Consider the following 22,421-nt stretch of genomic DNA (forward strand, 5'->3'; position numbering starts at 1 on the left):
CCTTTGATGGATACTTTGCAGAAAATAGCATTTGCATTGAAAAAAAAAAACTCTTTGAATGTATAGGTTGAGCTTATGCTTGTGGTTAAAATCCAAAATATTTAAAGCAGCGATAGAGAGTGCAAAAAAGAGAGAGTGCAAAACAAAAAAAACACAACAAAAAAAGACAGTTGAAGTTGATTAGCATAACGTGCTGACTGGAGGCTTTGAGTTCTTCTCATTTCCCTGACTTGTGGTTTCTTCCTTCCTTTGACCAGAACCGACTCTGAAGAAAAGAGACAACAAGGAGCCACATGCGGCAATGCAATCATCTGTATATATATACAAAACTAAAACATGGTATAGAGCGCTTTGCATTACCTCCTCCGGCACCTCGGGCACACTCTGCCCCACACGGTCCTCACCAGGGCTTCCCTCAGAGCCGGACTCCCCCAGATGTACACGGACGGCGTGCACACCGCGTTGAAGCGAGCCATGATGGCGAAGAGGTTGGTGGCTGTGTTCCTGAACGTCAGCCCTCCTCCCGTCAAGAGCCTGATGATGATATTTATGAAAGAAGGGCACCACAACACCAAGAAGATTATGACAACGAAAATAATAATTCTCAGCGACTCCTTCTTGCTCTCCCTCTCGGCGCCGGGAGGATCTCTGTTGAGCTGGAATCTGGCGACCACGTAGAGTTTGATGGTCATGACCACTTTGGTGATCACGACCAGCTGGAAGAGGACGATGCTGATCACGTACACCTGCATCGCGCTGGAGAGTGGAATCAGATTCCTGACCACCAGGTGGGCGAAGATGTAGACCCAGCAGTAGACGTTGACGCCGATCACGAATTGCCTCGTCACGAAGCGACCGTAGACGTACGGGTGGCACACGGCCAGGTACCGGTCGAACTGCGCGAACATGAACGTCAGTATGTTGACCCCGAGAAGCGACGACAGGATGTTATACGTCCCGTTTCTGGACGGGTAACCCTCCTGGACGTCGAACAGCCCGAGATAATACACGGAGAACCCGACCAGAGTGTCGCAAACGCTGGTGTTCAGCATGAAAAGGAACCGGTTCTGGAGGCGGAGGGATCTGGTGGCCAAGATGGTGACGACTACGGGTCCGGCCACCAGCACGACGGTCGTGGCGAACACGATCTGGAAAATGAAGACGAGATAATCTTCAGGACTGTCGAAGTTCACCGAGAGAGGAACTCCTCCTCCTCCTGTCACAGAGTCTGTGCTGTTGGAGGAGGGCATCGTCCAAATGGGCCAAACGGCGCTTGCGCAGGACTTTATAGGAGGACCTGAAAGTCATCAGCATGTATCTCGGGTCTCCTGAAATGCTGCGACCCTGTGTCCTGTTTTCTTCTTCTTGTTCTCTTTTTAACATGCATCCAGGCTGCTCGCACCCATGGTGTCCTAAAGATAATAAATCCAAAATAAGTGACGTAGTTAGTTCACTGTACTAGTGACGCAGTTAGTTCACTGTACTAGAGACACAGTTAGGTCACTGTACTAGTGACACAGTTAGTTCACTGAACTAGTGATGCAGTTAGTTCACTGAACTAGTGATGCAGTTACTTCACTGTACTAGTGATGCAGTTAGTTCACTGTACTAGTGATGCAGTTAGTTCACTGTACTAGTGATGAAGTTAGTTCACTGTACTAGTGACACAGTTAGTTCACTGTACTAGTGACACAGTTAGTTCACTGTACTAGTAATGCAGTTAGTTCATTGTACTAGTGATGAAGTTAGTTCACTGTACTAATGACACAGTTAGTTCACTGTACTAGTAATGCAGTTAGTTCACTGTACTAGTGACATAGTTAGTTCACTGTACTAGTGATGCAGTTAGTTCACTGTACTAGTGACACAGTTAGTTCACTGTACTAGGGACGCACTTAGTTCACTGTACTAGTGACGCAGTTAGTTCACTGGACTAGAGACGCACTTAGTTCACTGTACTAGTGACACAGTTAGTTCACTGGTTTAGTGATGCAGTTAGTTCACTGTACTAGAGACGCACTTAGTTCACTGTACTAGTGACACAGTTAGTTCACTGTACTAGTGATGCAGTTAGTTCACTGTACTAGTGATGCAGTTAGTTCACTGGACTAGGGACGCACTTAGTTCACTGTACTAGTGACGCAGTTAGTTCACTGGACTAGAGACGCACTTAGTTCACTGTACTAGTGACACAGTTAGTTCACTGTACTAGTGATGCAGTTAGTTCACTGTACTAGTGACGCAGTTAGTTCACTGTACTAGTGACACAGTTAGTTCACTGTACTAGTGATGCAGTTAGTTCTCTGTACTAGTGACACAGTTAGTTCACTGTACTAGTGACGCAGTTAGTTCACTGTACTAGTGACGCAGTTAGTTCACTGTACTAGTGACATAGTTAGTTCACTGTACTAGTGACGCAGTTAGTTCACTGTACTAGGGACACAGTTAGTTCACTGTACTAGTGACGCAGTTAGTTCACTGTACTAGTGATGCAGTTAGTTCACTGTACTAGTGACGCAGTTAGTTCACTGTACTAGTGACATAGTTAGTTCACTGTACTAGTGACGCAGTTAGTTCACTGTACTAGGGACGCAGTTAGTTCACTGTACTAGTGACACAGTTAGGTCACTGTACTAGTGATGCAGTTAGTTCACTGTACTAGTGATGAAGTTAGTTCACTGTACTAGTGACACAGTTAGTTCACTGTACGAGTGATGCAGTTAGTTCACTGTACTAGTGATGAAGTTAGTTCACTGTACTAGTGACACAGTTAGTTCACTGTACGAGTGACACAGTTAGTTCACTGTACGAGTGATGCAGTTAGTTCACTGTACTAGTGACACAGTTAGTTCACTGTACTAGTGATGCAGTTAGTTCACTGTACTAGTGATGCAGTTAGTTCACTGTACTAGTGATGCAGTTAGTTCACTGTACTAGTGATGCAGTTAGTTCACTGGACTAGGGACGCACTTAGTTCACTGTACTAGTGACACAGTTAGGTCACTGTACTAGTGATGCAGTTAGTTCACTGTACTAGTGATGCAGTTAGTTCACTGTACTAGGGACCCTGTTAGTTCACTGTACTAGTGATGCAGTTAGTTCACTGTAATAGTGACACAGTTAGTTCACTGTATTCGTGACGCACTTAGTTCTCTGTACTAGTGACAGTTACTTTGCTGGGCGCATTGCCACGGTGCAATGAAGAAGAGTTTAAACTCCAGGTGACAACAGATGAAGTGTTGAATATATATATATATATATTTATATATATATATATATATATATATTTTTTTTTTGTATATATATATATATATATATATATATACTATTGTAATTACCTGTGTTTGGTCAGCTAAATTAAATGTAATGCTCAGGTAGAAATAGACAAGATGATTGTTTTAACTTGAAATGTAAAATAAATAGTTTGATGGAGACGCTGAATGAAGAAGACAAAATCTTTGCATGTCTCATTATTTTCTGTTTTCTCTGGCACAAGTCTGCCATCAGGCTGTGCTCATCTGAGACCTGTCACATATAATGTACGTATTTGTATTATGGACTGAACATAAAACCGTCACGACATTTTATAGTAAAATCATGTTCTTTAAATCATTAATTTGTCATATTCCATTGCATTTAATCCTAACCTATCAACAACCTTCTGACTGGCCTTCATGCAGGCAGACTTTCTCCTCACGAAGAGCTCAACTTAAAGGTCAAAAAAAGGTTATTTTTTTCTTCAGATTTTTGACCAAAAATATCATACGCACACGTGCGAGCTGACGCAGCCACACCTCAGCATACACAACATGATGCAGGGCTCGGTCTAGATGGACACGTTGTTTCCATCAGGTGAACACATGGCTTGTTTATGTTTATGATGGGACATTTTGGCCGACACTATTTCAGCAATAGTTCTAATATATCTTACCTCGTACATGGTCACATATAGTTTAGTGACGTCAAACCATGAGACACTATACTTTTGATAGAAAAGAAAAGAAAAGAAGCAATGACGAGTCATGAGTTACCGGACGTCTCATAACATACTTTATTTTAGAAAAAGCAGAATACTGAGTTCTAACATCTGATGTGTCTGTGTGTTTGTACTGTACCTGCATGGTGTTTAATAAAGACTGGAGGGAAAGCGGATGGCACGAGACTCTTTTGAGTCTCCTTAACCGCGGTGGACTTTAAACTGCATTTCAGACAAGAAAGGTTTGATTGGAAATTAACTTGTTTTTTGTTTATCTGTTATTCGTTGGTTATTCTTCAGCACCAGGAGCTGTCCACAATGACCTTGTGTAGACAGCGGTCTTCTAACCCGGGAGCCGGTCGCACCGGGAGCCGTCTGAAGGCCGCTTACCCGCCGCTGTGAGGCCAGTAGCAGCCTCCGTCGCACTGGGTTCGGTCTTCTCTGAGTCGGGTTGTTTGGGAATGCAGCCCAAAGTGTGTGATAAACTCCATCTAGTGCATGCAGTAAACCACTGCAATTAACTCAGCAGACCCACGGATCTCTGTGGTCAAATCAGCTGCAGCATCTGACGTGAAAAAACATTCAAACGGCCGGAAACAGCCACGGGACACAACATCCGCTTTTCAAAATAATGACTGATATGGATTTGTTCAGAACATTTCTGACCACATCCAAATATCTTTACTCTACCAGTACGTTTGTGTTTGATATTTTACAACATTTCTGTATGACCAGTACAGTTAAGATGTTTGGATGGCCTTTAGACCGGCCTCACCCCGCCCCTCTTCGCTTGCTGCTACTTTGGCAAAGTGGTTAGCATGCCCGTCCTTCAATCAGAGGGTCGGTGGCTCAAGCCCCGGCCCCGCCAGTCCACGTCGCTGTGTCCTTGAGTAAGACACTTAACCCCTAACTGTTGCGGTGTATAGAGCAAAAATGGAAGTTGCTTTGGATAAAAGTGAAATGTAATGAGGGAGTCCTTTCTTTTCCATTAAAATATGCTTAAATTCAGCTGGAAAGCAAGAAAATGATAACACAAACACACAATTATAAACGTATTTGTAATACATCAAGCACAAACATAATCAGGGCGGAGATACGTTTCTGGTTCTGGTCGATTTTCCCATTTGATTTTTTGGAGACATGATTAACTAAAATATAAAATAATGCATAGTTTTGATTCAGAAGATGGGTAGAGACAAATAAGTATTCAGATAATGGATGAAATATGAAACATGAAAGCAAAGTAAAATTATTTGCATTAATTGTCTGTCAAGATATACAAAGGTCAAAGTGTAAAATGTAGAAAACGATAGTCAAAAGTAAAAGAAAGTCTCCATATGACGAAATTCATAGTGTCTCGAGAAAAAACGTCAAATCAAAAAACGTCACAAACATAATAACAATGAACAGGTATTAAATTTTAAAAAAGTCCCTTTAAACTCTTTTTCCAACAAGGTACGTTTTTATTCAAACGAACTTGTACACTTTATCTTGCCTCGTATTCGACCCAATTTCAGCACCAGGAGCTGTCCACAATGACCTCGTGTCAATCGGCCTGGCATCTGACTCAGCGCGAGGCCAAAAGTATAATGCCGTGCGCACGAGCACGAGCACGAGCCGCGGTGGAAACCAGATCGGAGGCCTGGTTCCCAAACGCTCGGCCTCTCCTCCTAACAGCAGCCGGAAAAAAACGGAAAAAACACTGAGTTTGAAAGAAAGGCCCGGAGCTGAGATTCAGCACCACAGCAGCGTGGACAGCGACACCGCAACATACCAACGAAGCTATACGGGAATCTACCAACACAACAGAAACATCCATGATTAAAAATATAAAATAAAACAGTGTTTTCTTGGCTGTCATAAGCCCACATACACACATCATTAGAGAACATTATATTAATGTAGCGTAAATTGAAACTGAATCCTTAGTTCAAATAAATATTTCATGTTTCCCATTTTGTCTGACGCCTTTTTCTTCTTCTTAAGATTTAAATAAAAAACTACAGTAAAGGATATATACATAATATACTACACTGGATCCAAAACTAATTCAGATGAAGCATTAGCACGACTTTGATGGATACTTTGAAAATAGCATTTGCATTGAAAAAAGAAACTCTTTGAGTGTATTGGTTAAGTTTATGGTTGTAGGTTAAAATCCGAAATATTTAAAGCAGAGACAGAGAGAGTGCAAAACAACAACAACAAAAAAAGAAGAAGAAAAAAGAAAAAGACAGTTGAAGTTGATTAGCATAACGTGCTGACTGGAGGCTTTGGGTTCTTCTCATTTCCCTGACTTGTGGTTTCTTCCTTCCTTTGACCGGAACCGACTCTGAAGAAAAGAGACAACAAGGAGCCACATGCGGCAATGCAATCATCTGTATAGATATACAACAAATACATGAACATGGTATAGTGCACTTTGCATTACCTCCTCCGGCACCTCGGGCACACTCTGCCCCACACGGTCCTCACCAGGGCTTCCCTCAGAGCCGGACTCCCCCAGATGTACACGGACGGCGTGCACACCGCGTTGAAGCGAGCCATGATGGAGAACAGGTTGGTGGCTGTGTTCCTGAACGTCAGCCCTCCTCCCGTCAAGAGCCTGATGATGATATTTATGAAAGAAGGGCACCACAACACCAAGAAGATTATGACAACGAGAATAATAATTCTCAGCGACTCCTTCTTGCTCTCCCTCTCGGCGCCGGGAGGATCTCTGTTGAGCTGGAATCTGGCGACCACGTAGAGTTTGATGGTCATGAGCACTTTGGTGATCACGATGACCTGTAAGTTGACAACGCCGAACACGTACACCTGCTGTGCTTTGGAAAGTGGCAGGAAAATTAAAAGGATTGTCCGACTATAGACGTGAAGCCAACAATAGACGTTTACAGAGATAACCACCCGCCGGGTTATGTAGCGCGTGTAGAAGAAGGGATGACAGACGGCGAAGTACCGGTCGAACTCCGCGAACAGAAATGTCACCAGGTTCACCCCGAGGAGAGAAGGCAACATGTTATACGTCCCGTTTCTGGACGGGTAACCCTCCTGGACGTCGAACAGCCCGAGATAATACACGGAGAACCCGACCAGAGTGTCGCAAACGCTGGTGTTCAGCATGAAAAGGAACCGGTTCTGGAGGCGGAGGGATCTGGTGGCCAAGATGGTGACGACTACGGGTCCGGCCACCAGCACGGCGGTCGTGGCGAACACGATCTGGAAAATGAAGACGAGATAATCTTCAGGACTGTCGAAGTTCACCGAGAGAGGAACTCCTCCAGAGTCTGTGGCGTTGAGGAGGAGCATTGTTCCAGGAGCATTGTTCCAGACGGAACCTCCTTTTATAGGTCGTGAAGACACACAAACTTTTACTTTTTTAATGACTCTCATTAATTGTCTGTCACTGAGCCACTCAATTCTCAAATCACGGAGGAGAAAAAATAAAACCAAACAAAAAAAGCTATCATAATATATCTAACAGTCTAACTTCAATAAGCACACATCTACTTGTGAATTAAATATAACATAAGCTTTATTAATCATACATAAACCTGGTAATGACTTTGAAACCAATTTGATTAATTTATGTTAATTCGTACACCTTTTTATAGTGTATTTAAAATGCATTGGGTTCATTAGTATGATGACATACATGTAATTCTTCTTTCATTTATGTTTCGCGAGCAAATATATTTTAATGTACTTTCTTTCTCCCAGGGCCAACGACAGAGAGATATGACTAATATCATAAGTATAAAACTCTGTAATATCATATGTATGAAACTCTGTTCAACCGGTTTTTCTGGGTCAGACCTCGGAACCATCTGTGATGAAAGAGCTCCATTCAATTAAATATTCCAAGTATCTGTTCAATAAATGTTTAAAGAAATTTAACATTTTCACATCACATTTATTTACTTTTTTACCATCAGATTTGCTGGTATTGGGACATTAATAACATATTTTTTGTTGACATGTTTTATTTGGTTATGTCACCGTGTTTAATGACATTAATGATAAAAACACTACAACAACATCCCTTTATTTAAAACTTCAAGAGGAGAACTTAGGACTATCATTCTATTCAGATGGGACTCGTTGACTTTATTAGGTTCAGTTATGGTTTAGAACAAAACTGTGTGTTATATTCAGCTGTGTAAAAGCCCAACGTTTCTGCATGTTTAACATTTAAAGGTTCAACTTAATTATCTGCAGGACTTCTGCACGCTGCTGGTGTTAAAGGGGAAAAACAACATTAGAGCAGATTTAGAGGTTTACATGTAAGGCCTCTTCTTGAAAATAGTCCTTGTGCTATTTTATAAACCTAATTAACTCGGTTGTGCTAATATGTTGCATATTACCAAATTAATGTGTTTTAACAAAGCAAACCCAGGACAGAGAAACTCCACAGAAGAGAGCATCTGCGCCTGTCACATAGAAAACCGCTGTTAAGTTATCTTTTATTATTGATATTATTTAGTGCAATATGTATGTCTGCCGCAACCAAATCATGATCATAAATCATTTAAATATCCATACAATAATGCTATACACCCAAAAATGAGATGGTTTTTTTTTATTACTGAATCTGCCAACAGCGTTTCAGACCACAAAGACTAATCCAGGCGACATCATGTGTTTAGAGACACATTTCATGTTGTAAATTAGGAGCATATGAACGATTTTTTTTCCGGAAAAACGGTTGGTCCACCAGTCAGAACAACATTTAAATAAACGTCATTGAAATACCCGCCGTGTAAAAAAGGCCCGTAATGCTGCCGTTCAGTTCGTTCGTTTGTCTTTCACAATAATCATCTGCTTTACGTAAAACCTGTTCACGGTCATTGAATGCGTCATGTGTTCAACTTTAACACATGACGCATTCAATGACCGTGAACAGGTTTTACACGCAGTTGTGTTCACGTCATTTGCGGAGATGCAGCAACTGAAACGAATCCAAACACAGACAACACGTGGTTGGTTCAACAACAAGACAATATACCAGACGTCATAAATACATAAACAAACAAACACACTTAAAATGCACCGGCAACTTCAGCCGGTTCACATTTATTATTGTTCTGGAAAGCAGCTTTAAGCAGCTGGAACATTACAAACGATGCTGAGCTTCAGGGAAGCAGAAGTTTAGGCTCGAGCCTTAATCACAGCTCAGCATATTATATCAGAACGGTCATATTTACATTTACTCCACACAGATAGCCACGTGAACGTCCGGAGGGGAAGAAGAGGAAGAAAAAAGAAGAAAAGAATGATCCCTTCTGTTATATTAATGTATCCTGAATTTGAGAAATCTTACCGCAAACGCGGTCGGGCTTCATTACATTTCATTTCTGTAATCTCAAATGTTGTGGTCATGTTCATTTACAATTGTTTATAAGAGAAACACGATGACAATTCCAATACGTTTCTTTACTTTTTACACACTGTTTTAAGCCTTTATAACATATAATAATGAGAAATACTTGCCAGATTTTGAAAGTTACATTTATCCTGAAAAAAGGAGCAGGATAATGTTTCCAAAAAGACATTTTCTGACATATGTATTGATAAATAAGACAAACATGACCAGGAGTGCTGTCATAATTACAGATGTATAGGGTTAAACAGCAATGTGTGGAGCTCATTGTAAAGCACATTATAACATCTGACCTGCGGGCCTGTATACTGCCCAATGCTGACTTCAACAGTTTCACCCCAAAGCTGCATGAACCAATGCTTCCAGCTTTAAAGAGAAAGGAATACACTGAATACAATGGACATGACGGACATAACCTGCAATGGAGACGAGTGTTCCCACCATTCAAAACACACAATCCAAAACATTATCCAAAAGTTAAATTGTATTGAAAGCGTTTGTGACAAACATGACAAGTGTTTTTCTTGTGGAAAGAATAAATGCTCTTTGCCCCAAAATGAAATCATGGATTAATGACCCCAAGTTGCGGCACCTAAAGCCTCCAAAACACACCAGCACGCACATTTACGTTCTCGTTACAGTCATTTTACGTTCTCGCGATTTCACCCACGTGCTCCTGACGACGAGGACAGCTTCAGTATTATTGTTTCGTCACTCCTCCTATGTGAAAGCCAACTCTGAAAGAAAAGAGAGACAGGGTGTGAGGGGGCAGACAGAGACATGTACGGTTATTCTCTACCTAATCAAATTGGACACACTTTGTTCCAAACGCACGCGTGCGTAACGCGCGTAATTACGCAGACCCGACCGCTCACCTGGCCCTCCGGCAGCAGGGGCACACCCTCCGCCATACCGTCCTCCACACGGCCTCCCGCAGCGCCGGGCTGCCCCAGAGGTACACCGCCGGGGTCACGAGCGCGTTGAGGCGCGCCATGCTGGCGAACAGATTGGTGGCCTCGTTTCTGAACCGCAGACCTTTCCGCGTCAGCTGCCTCACGATGATGTTGCCGAAGGACGGACCCCACAGGGCCAGGAAGCAGATGACCACGAACACGATGATGCGCAGCGACTCCCTCTTGTTGTCGCGCTCCGGGCTGGGGGCCTCCCGCGACAGGTGGCCCCTGGCGATGACGTACAGCTTGATGGTCATCAACACCTTGACGAGGACGATGATCTGCAGGGTCATCACGCCGAACGCGTTGATCTGCGCCGCCTTGGAGACGGGCACCATTTGCTGCACGGTGAGGATGGAGTACGTGTAGACCCAGCAGAACGCGCAGGTGCCGATGACCGCGGCCCGCGTCACGTAGCGGTTGTAGAAGAACGGGTGGCACACGGCGAAGTAGCGGTCGAACTGCGCGAAGAGGAAGGTCAGCACGTTGACGCCGAGGAACGAGGGCAGGATGTAGCGCGTCCCGTTCCTGGACGGGTAGCCCTCCTGCACGTCGAAGAGGCCGAGGTAGTAGACCGAGAAGCCGGTCAGAGTGTCGCTGACGCTGGTGTTGAGCATGAAGATGAACCGGTTCTGGCCCCGCAGGGTGCGCGTGGAGGAGATGCCCACGACCACCGAGCCGGCGACCAGCACGGAGGTCGTGGCGAACAGGATGTGGAAGATGAAGACGAGGTAGTCCTCTGCGGTGTCGAAGTCCACCGACAGAGGGATGGTGGAGTTCAGCGGCATCCTGGCGCTCAACGCCGCGAGACGGAGGCGGCCGGGAGCTTTTATAGATGAGCGTGCTCTGGATTCAGGCTTCTTCATCTTCTTCATCTTCTTCATCTTCTTCATCCCCAAAGGGCAGGCGCGTGTCAAGACATAGGGGAGAATAAATGAGGCCTAATCTGGAAGTCTGAGGTCTGCAGAATGACTCAGCATTTTTTTTTTTTTAAATCAAGTTTGTATTACTTTTGTGTGATGCCTCCACTTTCCCTGCGCAACAATGAATACATATTATTTAATAATAATAAAAGCTTCTAAATCAAGGGACTTTTTTAAATGTATTAATTAATGAGCTATATTGGTCGTACATCAAAAGTAAAGTTGTCGTTTCATTCATAAAAACACACATAACTTGCTTCATACCAGCATGGACACAAATATAAACAGTATTGTCTTTTAATGCAGTTTAATGTATACACATATTGCGAGAAATGAGAACTTTTAACTTCCATCTGATCAACGTCGATGCGTTTTTCCACCACTAGAGGGAGCTGTGATAACCTGTTTTTCACTGTACGGGACAAAAAGTTTGAATATTAACTGAGTAAGTGCAATGCATGCAGCCGAGTGAATCCAAGTGCATCAGCTTCTCTCATGACCCGGTGCCATATCTCCAGCTCTCAACAGTCTATGCATCAGTTACTGTAATTGTATTTCCCAGTGTGTTATCAATTAAACCATCAAGAGTGAGTATTGCTAACATGCTGGATACCGATACATTTAACCATTAGCTTTCTATCCTGTTTGACACATGTCACACTAGTAAACTGTTTTTATAAACGTTCCCCTAATTTAACCATATTAATACAGTGTATTACCCAAACCATAACTCTCCTTTTACTTTAGTTCACACAGGAAGGTACCGGACGTCCTTCAGAATGTTTTTGATTTTCAGCTAAGATCAAACTCAATGTATTTGTATGTTACAGTGAGCTAAGGCTCAAGTGTAGTATTGTCTCAGGGTTTACGACCAGTTTACCTGTTGGAAAGGTGAAAACAGCTGAAGTCTGAACCGCCTCTCTGTTGCGTGCTCATCATCACTGACGGCTTCACGTTAGCTTGATGCCCAACATATAACAGCCCAGCATGGCAGGTTATGAATTAGTCACGATATCTAATCCATTGGTTTTACATGGACACATTGTTTTGTGACGCTCATGATGAAAAAAATGCAAATGGAATGTATATGGTTTATAGATGGTGGTTTTGTTGTTGTGGATTTGTTGCCCAAACCTAAAGTTGGTGGTTTTCCTGAACTTTACATGTGGTTTTATTGCCCAAACTCACCATTGTTGTGGTTTCCCTTAACCTAACTAAGCTATGAAACAACGTTTCACAGATTGTATTTCTTGACTATTTTGCAAATGTCATTGAATATAACGCATAGAGCTCTCTTAGAGTGCAGAGAGTGCTTAACAGGTTTAAAATAACTACGTCCAAGTAAAAGACCACACAAGTATACAGGTAATGTTGTACAGACCGGTTATTGAGATAAGAGAACAAGAAATCTAAACAGATCATTTGATATTGTTCTTTTTATTGTCCAAAAGATGGAACACCAACTCCAGAAAACCCTGCACAAAATAACAAAAATTGTAAATATTACAGCAAGTTACATAATCATAGTCTTCTCTACTCTCCTTATTGTGTCCTAAAACTGTATAACCAGCACAACGAGGTCATTAATACAACTTGTTCTGTACCATGACCCACACAGCTTCTCCACTTTTCTCTTTGTAGTTACCAAAAATGTTTATTTGTTTGTCTGTCTCTTGTCCCCAATGTAAAGCGTCTTTGTGTGTAGAAGAGCGCTATAAAAGTTTGAATTATTATTATTATTCATAACTTTGTGACCTTTGTGACAGCTTGCATAGACTGAGAGGTCAAGACAACTTAAACACGAGAATAAAGTGCATGCATGCAGCTCTAGATAGATTCTACAAAAATAAAGTTGTTTTTTAAGTTGCAAATGGGGATTCAGTATAAAAAATATTGTTAGATGTAATAACAGAATCTGAGTTGAAAGCAAAACTGACTAGATTGTGTGGTTTTTTTGCTGACAATCCACCTGCTAAAAGGCCTTGAATGTCCACTCTCATCTCTCTGCACTGAGGGGAAACAACATGCACTAATAAGCCAATAAGTTGTTGACCTCTTTCATCAGCCGCGTGTTGACTTGTTGTCCGTGGACAGGAAGTCGCCCAGGACTTCTTCTCCCTTCCCCAATAAGAGAGGCAACCCCCCCTCCCTCCCTCACAGATGTGCAGTCACACAGCTGCCGCGCGCACACGCCGCTCCGATGAGCAACGGCAGCCTGGCTCTGTCTCCCGTGCTGCCCCTCACGAGCTTTGGCAACGTGCTGATGTTCCTTTTCAGCATCCTCCTCGCCGCCACCATCATCTTCCTCAACGTGTCCGTGTCGCTCGCCATCCTGCTGAACGGCGCGCTGCGCGGCGAGAACCGCTTCATGTACATGCTGAGCACGTGCTTCAGCGACGTGTGCACCGGCGTGTCCTACTACTACGCCGGGGTCCTCGACGTGAGGGACGGCATCGGCTCGCCCACGAGAACCTACCACATCGTGCCCACGTTCCTCGGGCTCTCGTACATGGCCATCATAGCCGCGCAGGCGGACCGGTACCACGCGGTGGTGTCGCCGTTTAAGTACTCGCAGCGCATGACGCGCACCCGGACCCTGCTGGTCATCCTCGGCTACTGGGTCTACGCGTTCCTCATCGTGGCCGCGCACAACCTGGTGACCATCGGGGTCGCCAAGAAGATCACGAGCTTCGGCACGTTGGCGGCCAACTTCTTGACGGTGGTGATCATGATCGGGCTGAACGTGCGGCTGTTCCAGATTGCCCGCTTCCAGCTGGCGCGGGAGCCGCCGTCCGAGGAGCGGGAGCACAAGCGCGCGTCCGTGTCCCTCATCCTGGTGGTGGCCGCGTGTTTCCTGGCCACGTGGCTGCCCATATTCTGTCACATCATACTGTGCAATTTCTTGGGCACCACGTGCTACTCGTTCAAGAACGAGGGCACCGACCCGCTGCGCATCCTGCCCCGGGTCAACGCCGCCCTCACGCCCGTCCTGTACGTCCGAGGCTGCTCGGGGCTCCGGGCGACGCTGCTCGCCCGGGTGTGGAGGGCGAGATGGGGCAAGAGGGTGATGCCGCGCTGGTGACGACTGTTAGCGTTATCCCTATACGTGAGAGTGTAATATATAACAGATATTAACGGTTATGTCGGCAGTCGGGCTCATCAACAGAGCCCGGGTCACACTGACTGACCCCGTCCCCCGCACATCCCTTCACGCCTCATATGTAAACACACTTGTCACTTTAACAGAACACTTTACATGAATGTGATCTGTTTGTCTGAGCACTTTATCTTCATGTAATATCTATTGCACTGTTGTTGTTGATTGTCTCGTCTCATGTCTAATGTGATGCACCTCGTTTGTGTAAACATTCCCGGTTAATAAACGGGATTCTGATTCTGATAACAACCGCAATATTGTGAGCCCAGAATCATTGCCTATATTTAGACAATAATAATGTGTTTTGTTGTTGTTGTTTTTTACGACTTTCCACGACTTGTTGCCACCATTATAGACTGCGCGGGTCAAACAAAGTCAGTGAATTAAACCTTTCCTTTGGAACACCAACTCCAGAAACCCCTGCACAAAATAACAAAAATTGTAAATATTACAGCAGGTTACATAATCATAGTCTTCTCTACTCTCCTTATTGTGTCCTAAAACTAGTTGTGGATCCAGTTTAGTATATAGTGTACATATACTTTTCTGTAGTTTTTATTCAAATCTTAAGAAAAAGAAGAAGGAAAAGGAAAAGTCAGACAAAGTGGGAAACATGAAAGATTTATTTAAAATAAGGATTCAGTTTCAATTTAAACTATTAAAATAATGTTCTCTACTGATGTGTGTATGTGGGCTTATGACAGCCAAGAAAACACTGTTTTATTTTTTTTTTTTAATCATAGCTGTTTCTGTTGTGTTGGTAGATTCCCGTATAGCTTCGTTGGTACGTTGCGGTGTCGCTGTCCACGCTGCTGTGGTGCTGAATCTCAGCTCCGGGCCTGTCTTTCAAACTCAGTGTCGTATAGTGCGTTTTTTCATGCATTCTCAATTACGTTTGACCAGAAACGTATCTCCGCCCTGATTATGTTTGTGTTTGATGTATTACAAATACGTTTATAATTGTGTGTCTGTGTTATCATTTTCTTGCTTTCCAGCTGAATTTAATGGAAAAGAATGGACTCCCTCATCACATTTCACTGACACTTTTATCCAAAGCAACTTCCATTTTTGCTCTATACACCGCAACAGTTAGGGGTTAAGTGTCTTACTCAAGGACACAGCGACGTGGACTGGCAGGGCCGGGGCTTGAGCCACCGACCCTCTGATTGAAGGACGGCCATGCTAACCACTTAGCCACAGTAGCAGCAAGCGAAGAGGGGCGGGGTGAGGCCGGTCTGAAGGCCATCCAAACATCTTAACTGTACTGGTCATACAGATATGTTGTAAAATATCAAACACAAACGTACTGGTACAGTTAAGATGTTTGGATGTGGTCAGAAATGTTCTGAACACATTCATATCAGTCACTATTTTGAAAAGCGGATGTTGTGTCCTGTGGCTGTTTCCGGCCGTTTGAATGTTTTTTCACGTCAGATGCTGCAGCTGATTTGACCAAAGAGATCCGTGGGTCTGCTGAGTTAATTGCAGTGGTTTACTGCATGCACTAGATGGAGTTTATCACACACTTTGGGCTGCATTCCCAAACAACCCGACTCAGAGAAGACCGAACCCAGTGCGACGGAGGCTGCTACCGGCCTCACAGCGGCGGGTAAGCGGCCTTCAGACGGCTCCCGGTGCGACCGGCTCCCGGGTTAGAAGACCGCTGTCTACACAAGGTCATTGTGGACAGCTCCTGGTGCTGAACAATAACCAACGAATAACAGATAAACAAAAAACAAGTTAATTTCCAATCAAACCTCTCTTGTCTGAAATACAGTTTAAAGTCCACCGCGGTAAAGGAGACTCAAAAGAGTCTCGTGCCATCCGCTTTCCCTCCAGTCCAGACTTTACAGGACTGTTGATCCATCCGCAGCCTCTTTGTGCCGGTAAGAAAGCATTTTATGAGACGTCCGGTAACTCATGACTCGTCATTGCTTCTTTTCTTTTCTTTTCTATCAAAAGTATAGCGTCTCATGGTTTGACGTCACTAAACTATATGTGACCATGTACGAGGTAAGATATATTAGAACTATTGCTGAAATAGTGTCGGCCAAAACCATCCCATCATAAACATAAACAAGCCATGTGTTCACCTGATGGAAACAGCGTGTCCATCTGGACCGAGCCCTGCATCATGTTGTGTATGCTGAGGTGTGGCTGCGTCAGCTCGCACGTGTGCGTATGATATTTTTGGTAAAAAATCTGAAGAAAAAAAGAAAAACCGACGATTTGACCTTTAAGTTGAGCTCTTCGTGAGGAGAAAGTCTGCCTGCATGAAGGCCAGTCAGAAGCTTGTTGATAGGTTCGGATTAAATGCAATGGAATATGACAAATTAATGATTTAAAGAACATAATTTTACTATAAAATGTCGTGACGGTTTTATGTTCAGTCCATAATACAAATACGTACATTATATGTGACAGGTCTCAGATGAGCACAGCCTGATGGCAGACTTGTGCCAGAGAAAACGGAAAATAATGAGAAATGTAAACATTTTGTCTTCTTCATTCAGCGTCTCCATCAAACTATTTATTTTACATTTCAAGTTAAAACAATCATCTCGTCCATTTCTACCTGACCTTTACATCTAATTTAGCTGACCAAACACAGGTAATTACAATAGTATATATATATATATATATATATATATATATATATATATATATATATATATATATATATATATATATATTCAACACATCATCTGTTGTCACCTGGAGTTTAAACTCTTCTTCATTGCACCGTGGCAATGCGCCCACAAACTAACTGTGTCACTAGTACAGTGAACTAATATCATCACTAGTACAGTGAACTAATTTTGTTACGAGTAGAGATAACTAACATCATCACTAGTACAGAGAACTAACTGCGTCACTAGTACACCCCTGACCCACATTTGAATAGAAACCAGCCCAGAGTGCAGCAGGGGGAGAGAGGAGGAGAAGAAGAAAAAAAAAAAACAGCCCACTGTGGGAGGGTTTGGCCACTTTCTCAGCCACAGGACCCCCTGGCAACTTTACCTGCAAGATGGCAGAGCGAGAGGCGGGGTGGGGGGAGAGAGAGGGAGGGGTGTGTGTGAGGTTTGGGCCTCCCCTCTTCATTATGCTGCTTACTATGCAGCTCCACGCTGCAAAACATGTCCGACTCCACACGACAGTTAATGTATAGGATTTAAAAAAACTAAAAGTACTTTTTGTTTTTACTGAGAGGGTTTAAGCGAAACCCGCAGGTTTGGAGTGGAGTTTCACCAAAATACATGTATTTAAAAAATAAATAAAAAAAACACTAGTGAGTTGAAACAATGTGGCAACTTTAATCATATGATTGAGGAAAATTCTAATAAATAACATAATTTCGCAGGATTTTGCAGTTTCAAAACGCGGATGCAGATTATGTCCATTTTTATTTATTCGTAACCTTTACGTTTTGTTTGCAGTGTACATCAAAGTTTCTCTGCGCTCCACTGGTATGCTGTTTATATATGCAATTTATTTTCAAGCGCGTATTTAGTGGGATCACCACAGAAGACTTCCAAGAAGCCTTTTATTATTATTTTTTTTTTTATGAAACCTGGATTTTGAAACAATAATCGCAATTTGAAACTTCAAAAGGTTTTGAGTCATCAGAGCCAAACCGCAGACCTCAGTGATTGATGACTGAATGATTCACACGTATCAGCAGAGAGAGAGAGAGAGAGAGAGAGAGGAGGAGAGCACCAAACCCCCCTGTTTGCCCACTCCCCCCCGCCCTCGCGCCGTTTACTGGACCCTCCATTGTCGCCTCGATGACGCCACCTGGCTGCTGCGGCTAACGACGCGCGCTCTCGCCCAGCCCACGTCGCGCACACCGGTCCTGGTCTCGACTTGTTTTCCGCTCTCGCGTTGCGCGCCGCGCCGCAGCTCTCTGCTGCCCCGCCGCGGCGCGCAACGGGAAGTACAGCGTCGAGGCGCGGCGACTGCACGCGCTTTGTGTGGCGTTGGCTCGTGGAGAAACACAACACTTGCTATGTGATAAACATCATAAGGGCATAACAGACGAAACATGCTGTTTTTAAATTCAATGACCGGTTAGGATTGATTGCAGCAAACACATCTATTGAATGAAGTTGTCAGGAATATAGCAGTGGAGGCTTATCAGAACGAGACATAACAATAAAGGCGTCGACACACTCTGCCCTTTTTCATATTTCACTTTTAATCGTTTCCAACAGCTGGAACCTTATGGATACAATCGCAGACTAAATGTGTTGGCAATTAAAAGAAACATCAGGTTGCGTGAAAGAAATACAAACACAAAAAAAGAAGGAATTCTGCAGTTCTAAATTGTTGATGAGCTTTTTTGTTTGTTTGTTTTGTATTCATAAAAGATAACAACACTCAAATAAACGCCCTATCTGATCTGTTCATTACAGGACCTTCTATTGCAAAGACTTGAAAGTCGTTCACTTCACTTCTGGGAGCGATTTGAGAACAATATGGAAATAATAATCGGTCGTGCGAGGATGAAACATCCAACATCTTCCAACCTGAAAAAACAAACAAAAAAACATTAAGCTGTCCTCTGTCACTTTGACTTCATGCAAACGGTCGCAAAGCTGTCAGAAAGCTAATAATAATAATAATTCAAACTGTTATCGCGCTTTTCTACGTACACAAAGACGCTTTACATTGGGGACAAGAGACAGAGACAAACGGAACAAAACAAAAAAAAACAAACAGAAAATGTTTGGTAACAAAAAAAGAAAAGTGGAGAAGCTGTGTGGGTCATACATAGAACAAGTTGTATTAATGACCTCGTTGTGCTTGTTTTACAGTTTTAGGACACAATAAGTAGAGAAGACAATGATTATGTAACCTGCTGTAATATTTACAATTTTTGTTATTTTGTGCGAGGGTTTCTGGAGTTGGTGTTCCAAAAGAAAGGTTTAATTCACTGACTTTGTTTGACCCGCGCAGTCTATAATGGTGGCAACAAGTCGTGGAAAGTCGTAAAAAACAACAACAACAAAACACATTTTTATTGTCTAAATATAGGCAATGATTCTGGGCTCACAATATTGCGGTTGTTATCAGAATCAGAATCCCGTTTATTAACCGGGAATGTTTACACAAACGAGGTGCATCACATTAGACATGAGACGAGACAATCAACAACAACAGTGCAATAGATATTACATGAAGATAAAGTGCTCAGACAAACAGATCACATTCATGTAAAGTGTTCTGTTAAAGTGACAAGTGTGTTTACATATGAGGCGTGAAGGGATGTGCGGGGGACGGGGTCAGTCAGTGTGACCCGGGCTCTGTTGATGAGCCCGACTGCCGACATAACCGTTAATATCTGTTATATATTACACTCTCACGTATAGGGATAACGCTAACAGTCGTCACCAGCGCGGCATCACCCTCTTGCCCCATCTCGCCCTCCACACCCGGGCGAGCAGCGTCGCCCGGAGCCCCGAGCAGCCTCGGACGTACAGGACGGGCGTGAGGGCGGCGTTGACCCGGGGCAGGATGCGCAGCGGGTCGGTGCCCTCGTTCTTGAACGAGTAGCACGTGGTGCCCAAGAAATTGCACAGTATGATGTGACAGAATATGGGCAGCCACGTGGCCAGGAAACACGCGGCCACCACCAGGATGAGGGACACGGACGCGCGCTTGTGCTCCCGCTCCTCGGACGGCGGCTCCCGCGCCAGCTGGAAGCGGGCAATCTGGAACAGCCGCACGTTCAGCCCGATCATGATCACCACCGTCAAGAAGTTGGCCGCCAACGTGCCGAAGCTCGTGATCTTCTTGGCGACCCCGATGGTCACCAGGTTGTGCGCGGCCACGATGAGGAACGCGTAGACCCAGTAGCCGAGGATGACCAGCAGGGTCCGGGTGCGCGTCATGCGCTGCGAGTACTTAAACGGCGACACCACCGCGTGGTACCGGTCCGCCTGCGCGGCTATGATGGCCATGTACGAGAGCCCGAGGAACGTGGGCACGATGTGGTAGGTTCTCGTGGGCGAGCCGATGCCGTCCCTCACGTCGAGGACCCCGGCGTAGTAGTAGGACACGCCGGTGCACACGTCGCTGAAGCACGTGCTCAGCATGTACATGAAGCGGTTCTCGCCGCGCAGCGCGCCGTTCAGCAGGATGGCGAGCGACACGGACACGTTGAGGAAGATGATGCTGGCGGCGAGGAGGATGCTGAAAAGGAACATCAGCACGTTGCCAAAGCTCGTGAGGGGCAGCACGGGAGACAGAGCCAGGCTGCCGTTGCTCATCGGAGCGGCGTGTGCGCGCGGCAGCTGTGTGACTGCACATCTGTGAGGGAGGGAGGGGGGGTTGCCTCTCTTATTGGGGAAGGGAGAAGAAGTCCTGGGCGACTTCCTGTCCACGGACAACAAGTCAACACGCGGCTGATGAAAGAGGTCAACAACTTATTGGCTTATTAGTGCATGTTGTTTCCCCTCAGTGCAGAGAGATGAGAGTGGACATTCAAGGCCTTTTAGCAGGTGGATTGTCAGCAAAAAAACCACACAATCTAGTCAGTTTTGCTTTCAACTCAGATTCTGTTATTACATCTAACAATATTTTTTATACTGAATCCCCATTTGCAACTTAAAAAACAACTTTCTTTTTGTAGAATCTATCTAGAGCTGCATGCATGCACTTTATTCTCGTGTTTAAGTTGTCTTGACCTCTCAGTCTATGCAAGCTGTCACAAAGGTCACAAAGTTATGAATAATAATAATAATTCAAACTTTTGTAGCGCTCTTCTACACACAAAGACGCTTTACATTGGGGACAAGAGACAGAGACAAACAAACAAACATTTTTGGTAACTACAAAGAGAAAAGTGGAGAAGCTGTGTGGGTCATGGTACTTTTGGAACACCAACTTCAGAAACCCTCGCACAAAATAACAACAATTGTATATAACAAGCACAACGAGGTCATTAATACAACTTGTTCTATGTATGACCCACACAGCTTCTCCACTTTTCTTCTTTTGTTACCAAACATTTTCTGTTTGTTTGTTTTAGTTTTGTTCCGTTTGTCTCTGTCTCTTGTCCCCAATGTAAAGCGTCTTTGTGTACGTAGAAAAGTGTTGTTTTTTTCAGGTTGGAAGATGTTGGATGTTTCATCCTCGCACGACCGATTATTATTTCCATATTGTTCTCAAATCGCTCCCAGAAGTGAAGTGAACGACTTTCAAGTCTTTGTAATAGAAGGTCCTATAATGAACAGATCCGATAGGGCGTTTATTTGAGTGTTGTTATCTTTTATGAATACAAAACAAACAAACAAAAAAGCTCATCAACAATTTAGAACTGCAGAATTCCTTCTTTTTTTGTGTTTGTATTTCTTTCACGCAACCTGATGTTTCTTTTAATTGCCAACACATTTAGTCTGCGATTGTATCCATAAGGTTCCAGCTGTTGGAAACGATTAAAAGTGAAATATGAAAAAGGGCAGAGTGTGTCGACGCCTTTATTGTTATGTCTCGTTCTGATAAGCCTCCACTGCTATATTCCTGACAACTTCATTCAATAGATGTGTTTGCTGCAATCAATCCTAACCGGTCATTGAATTTAAAAACAGCATGTTTCGTCTGTTATGCCCTTATGATGTTTATCACATAGCAAGTGTTGTGTTTCTCCACGAGCCAACGCCACACAAAGCGCGTGCAGTCGCCGCGCCTCGACGCTGTACTTCCCGTTGCGCGCCGCGGCGGGGCAGCAGAGAGCTGCGGCGCGGCGCGCAACGCGAGAGCGGAAAACAAGTCGAGACCAGGACCGGTGTGCGCGACGTGGGCTGGGCGAGAGCGCGCGTCGTTAGCCGCAGCAGCCAGGTGGCGTCATCGAGGCGACAATGGAGGGTCCAGTAAACGGCGCGGGGGCGGGGGGGAGTGGGCAAACAGGGGGGTTTGGTGCCCCCCACCACCACCATGTCCATTGGCCCGGCGGGGGTCCTCTGGGGGTGAGAGGAGGAGCCAGCGGATCGTCACACTTCCGCACATCTGGTGCCCAATTTTTGAACCAGAA

The 22,421-nt window shown here is 44.3% G+C and overlaps 5 protein-coding genes across 5 annotated transcripts; 1 reads left to right on the plus strand and 4 right to left on the minus strand.

The window, feature by feature from the left end:
* Positions 1 to 356: 356 nt before the first annotated feature.
* LOC306740016 (uncharacterized protein) lies at positions 357 to 1,250 on the minus strand (the record flags this gene model as incomplete). The annotated part of the gene is made up of 1 exon (XM_079222119.1): positions 357 to 1,250. The coding sequence occupies one exon, from the start codon at positions 1,248 to 1,250 to the stop codon at positions 357 to 359; it is 894 nt and encodes a 297-aa protein (XP_079078245.1).
* Positions 1,251 to 6,403: 5,153 nt separating this feature from the next.
* Positions 6,404 to 7,285, minus strand: LOC306740518 (uncharacterized protein; the record flags this gene model as incomplete). Its single annotated transcript, XM_079222683.1, has 1 exon — positions 6,404 to 7,285. One exon carries the CDS (start codon positions 7,283 to 7,285, stop codon positions 6,404 to 6,406), a length of 882 nt encoding a protein of 293 aa, XP_079078809.1.
* Positions 7,286 to 10,227: 2,942 nt separating this feature from the next.
* Positions 10,228 to 11,202, minus strand: LOC306740174 (uncharacterized protein; the record flags this gene model as incomplete). The annotated part of the gene is made up of 1 exon (XM_079222279.1): positions 10,228 to 11,202. The coding sequence occupies one exon, from the start codon at positions 11,200 to 11,202 to the stop codon at positions 10,228 to 10,230; it is 975 nt and encodes a 324-aa protein (XP_079078405.1).
* Positions 11,203 to 13,432: 2,230 nt separating this feature from the next.
* LOC306740175 (uncharacterized protein) lies at positions 13,433 to 14,314 on the plus strand (the record flags this gene model as incomplete). Its single annotated transcript, XM_079222280.1, has 1 exon — positions 13,433 to 14,314. One exon carries the CDS (start codon positions 13,433 to 13,435, stop codon positions 14,312 to 14,314), a length of 882 nt encoding a protein of 293 aa, XP_079078406.1.
* Positions 14,315 to 19,776: 5,462 nt separating this feature from the next.
* LOC306740176 (uncharacterized protein) lies at positions 19,777 to 20,658 on the minus strand (the record flags this gene model as incomplete). The annotated part of the gene is made up of 1 exon (XM_079222281.1): positions 19,777 to 20,658. The coding sequence occupies one exon, from the start codon at positions 20,656 to 20,658 to the stop codon at positions 19,777 to 19,779; it is 882 nt and encodes a 293-aa protein (XP_079078407.1).
* Between the last annotated feature and the right edge of the window lie 1,763 nt (positions 20,659 to 22,421).

The sequence above is a fragment of the Taurulus bubalis genome, assembly GCF_910589615.1.
Source record: "Taurulus bubalis genome assembly, chromosome: 8".
Classification (NCBI taxonomy): Eukaryota; Metazoa; Chordata; class Actinopteri; order Perciformes; family Cottidae; genus Taurulus; species Taurulus bubalis.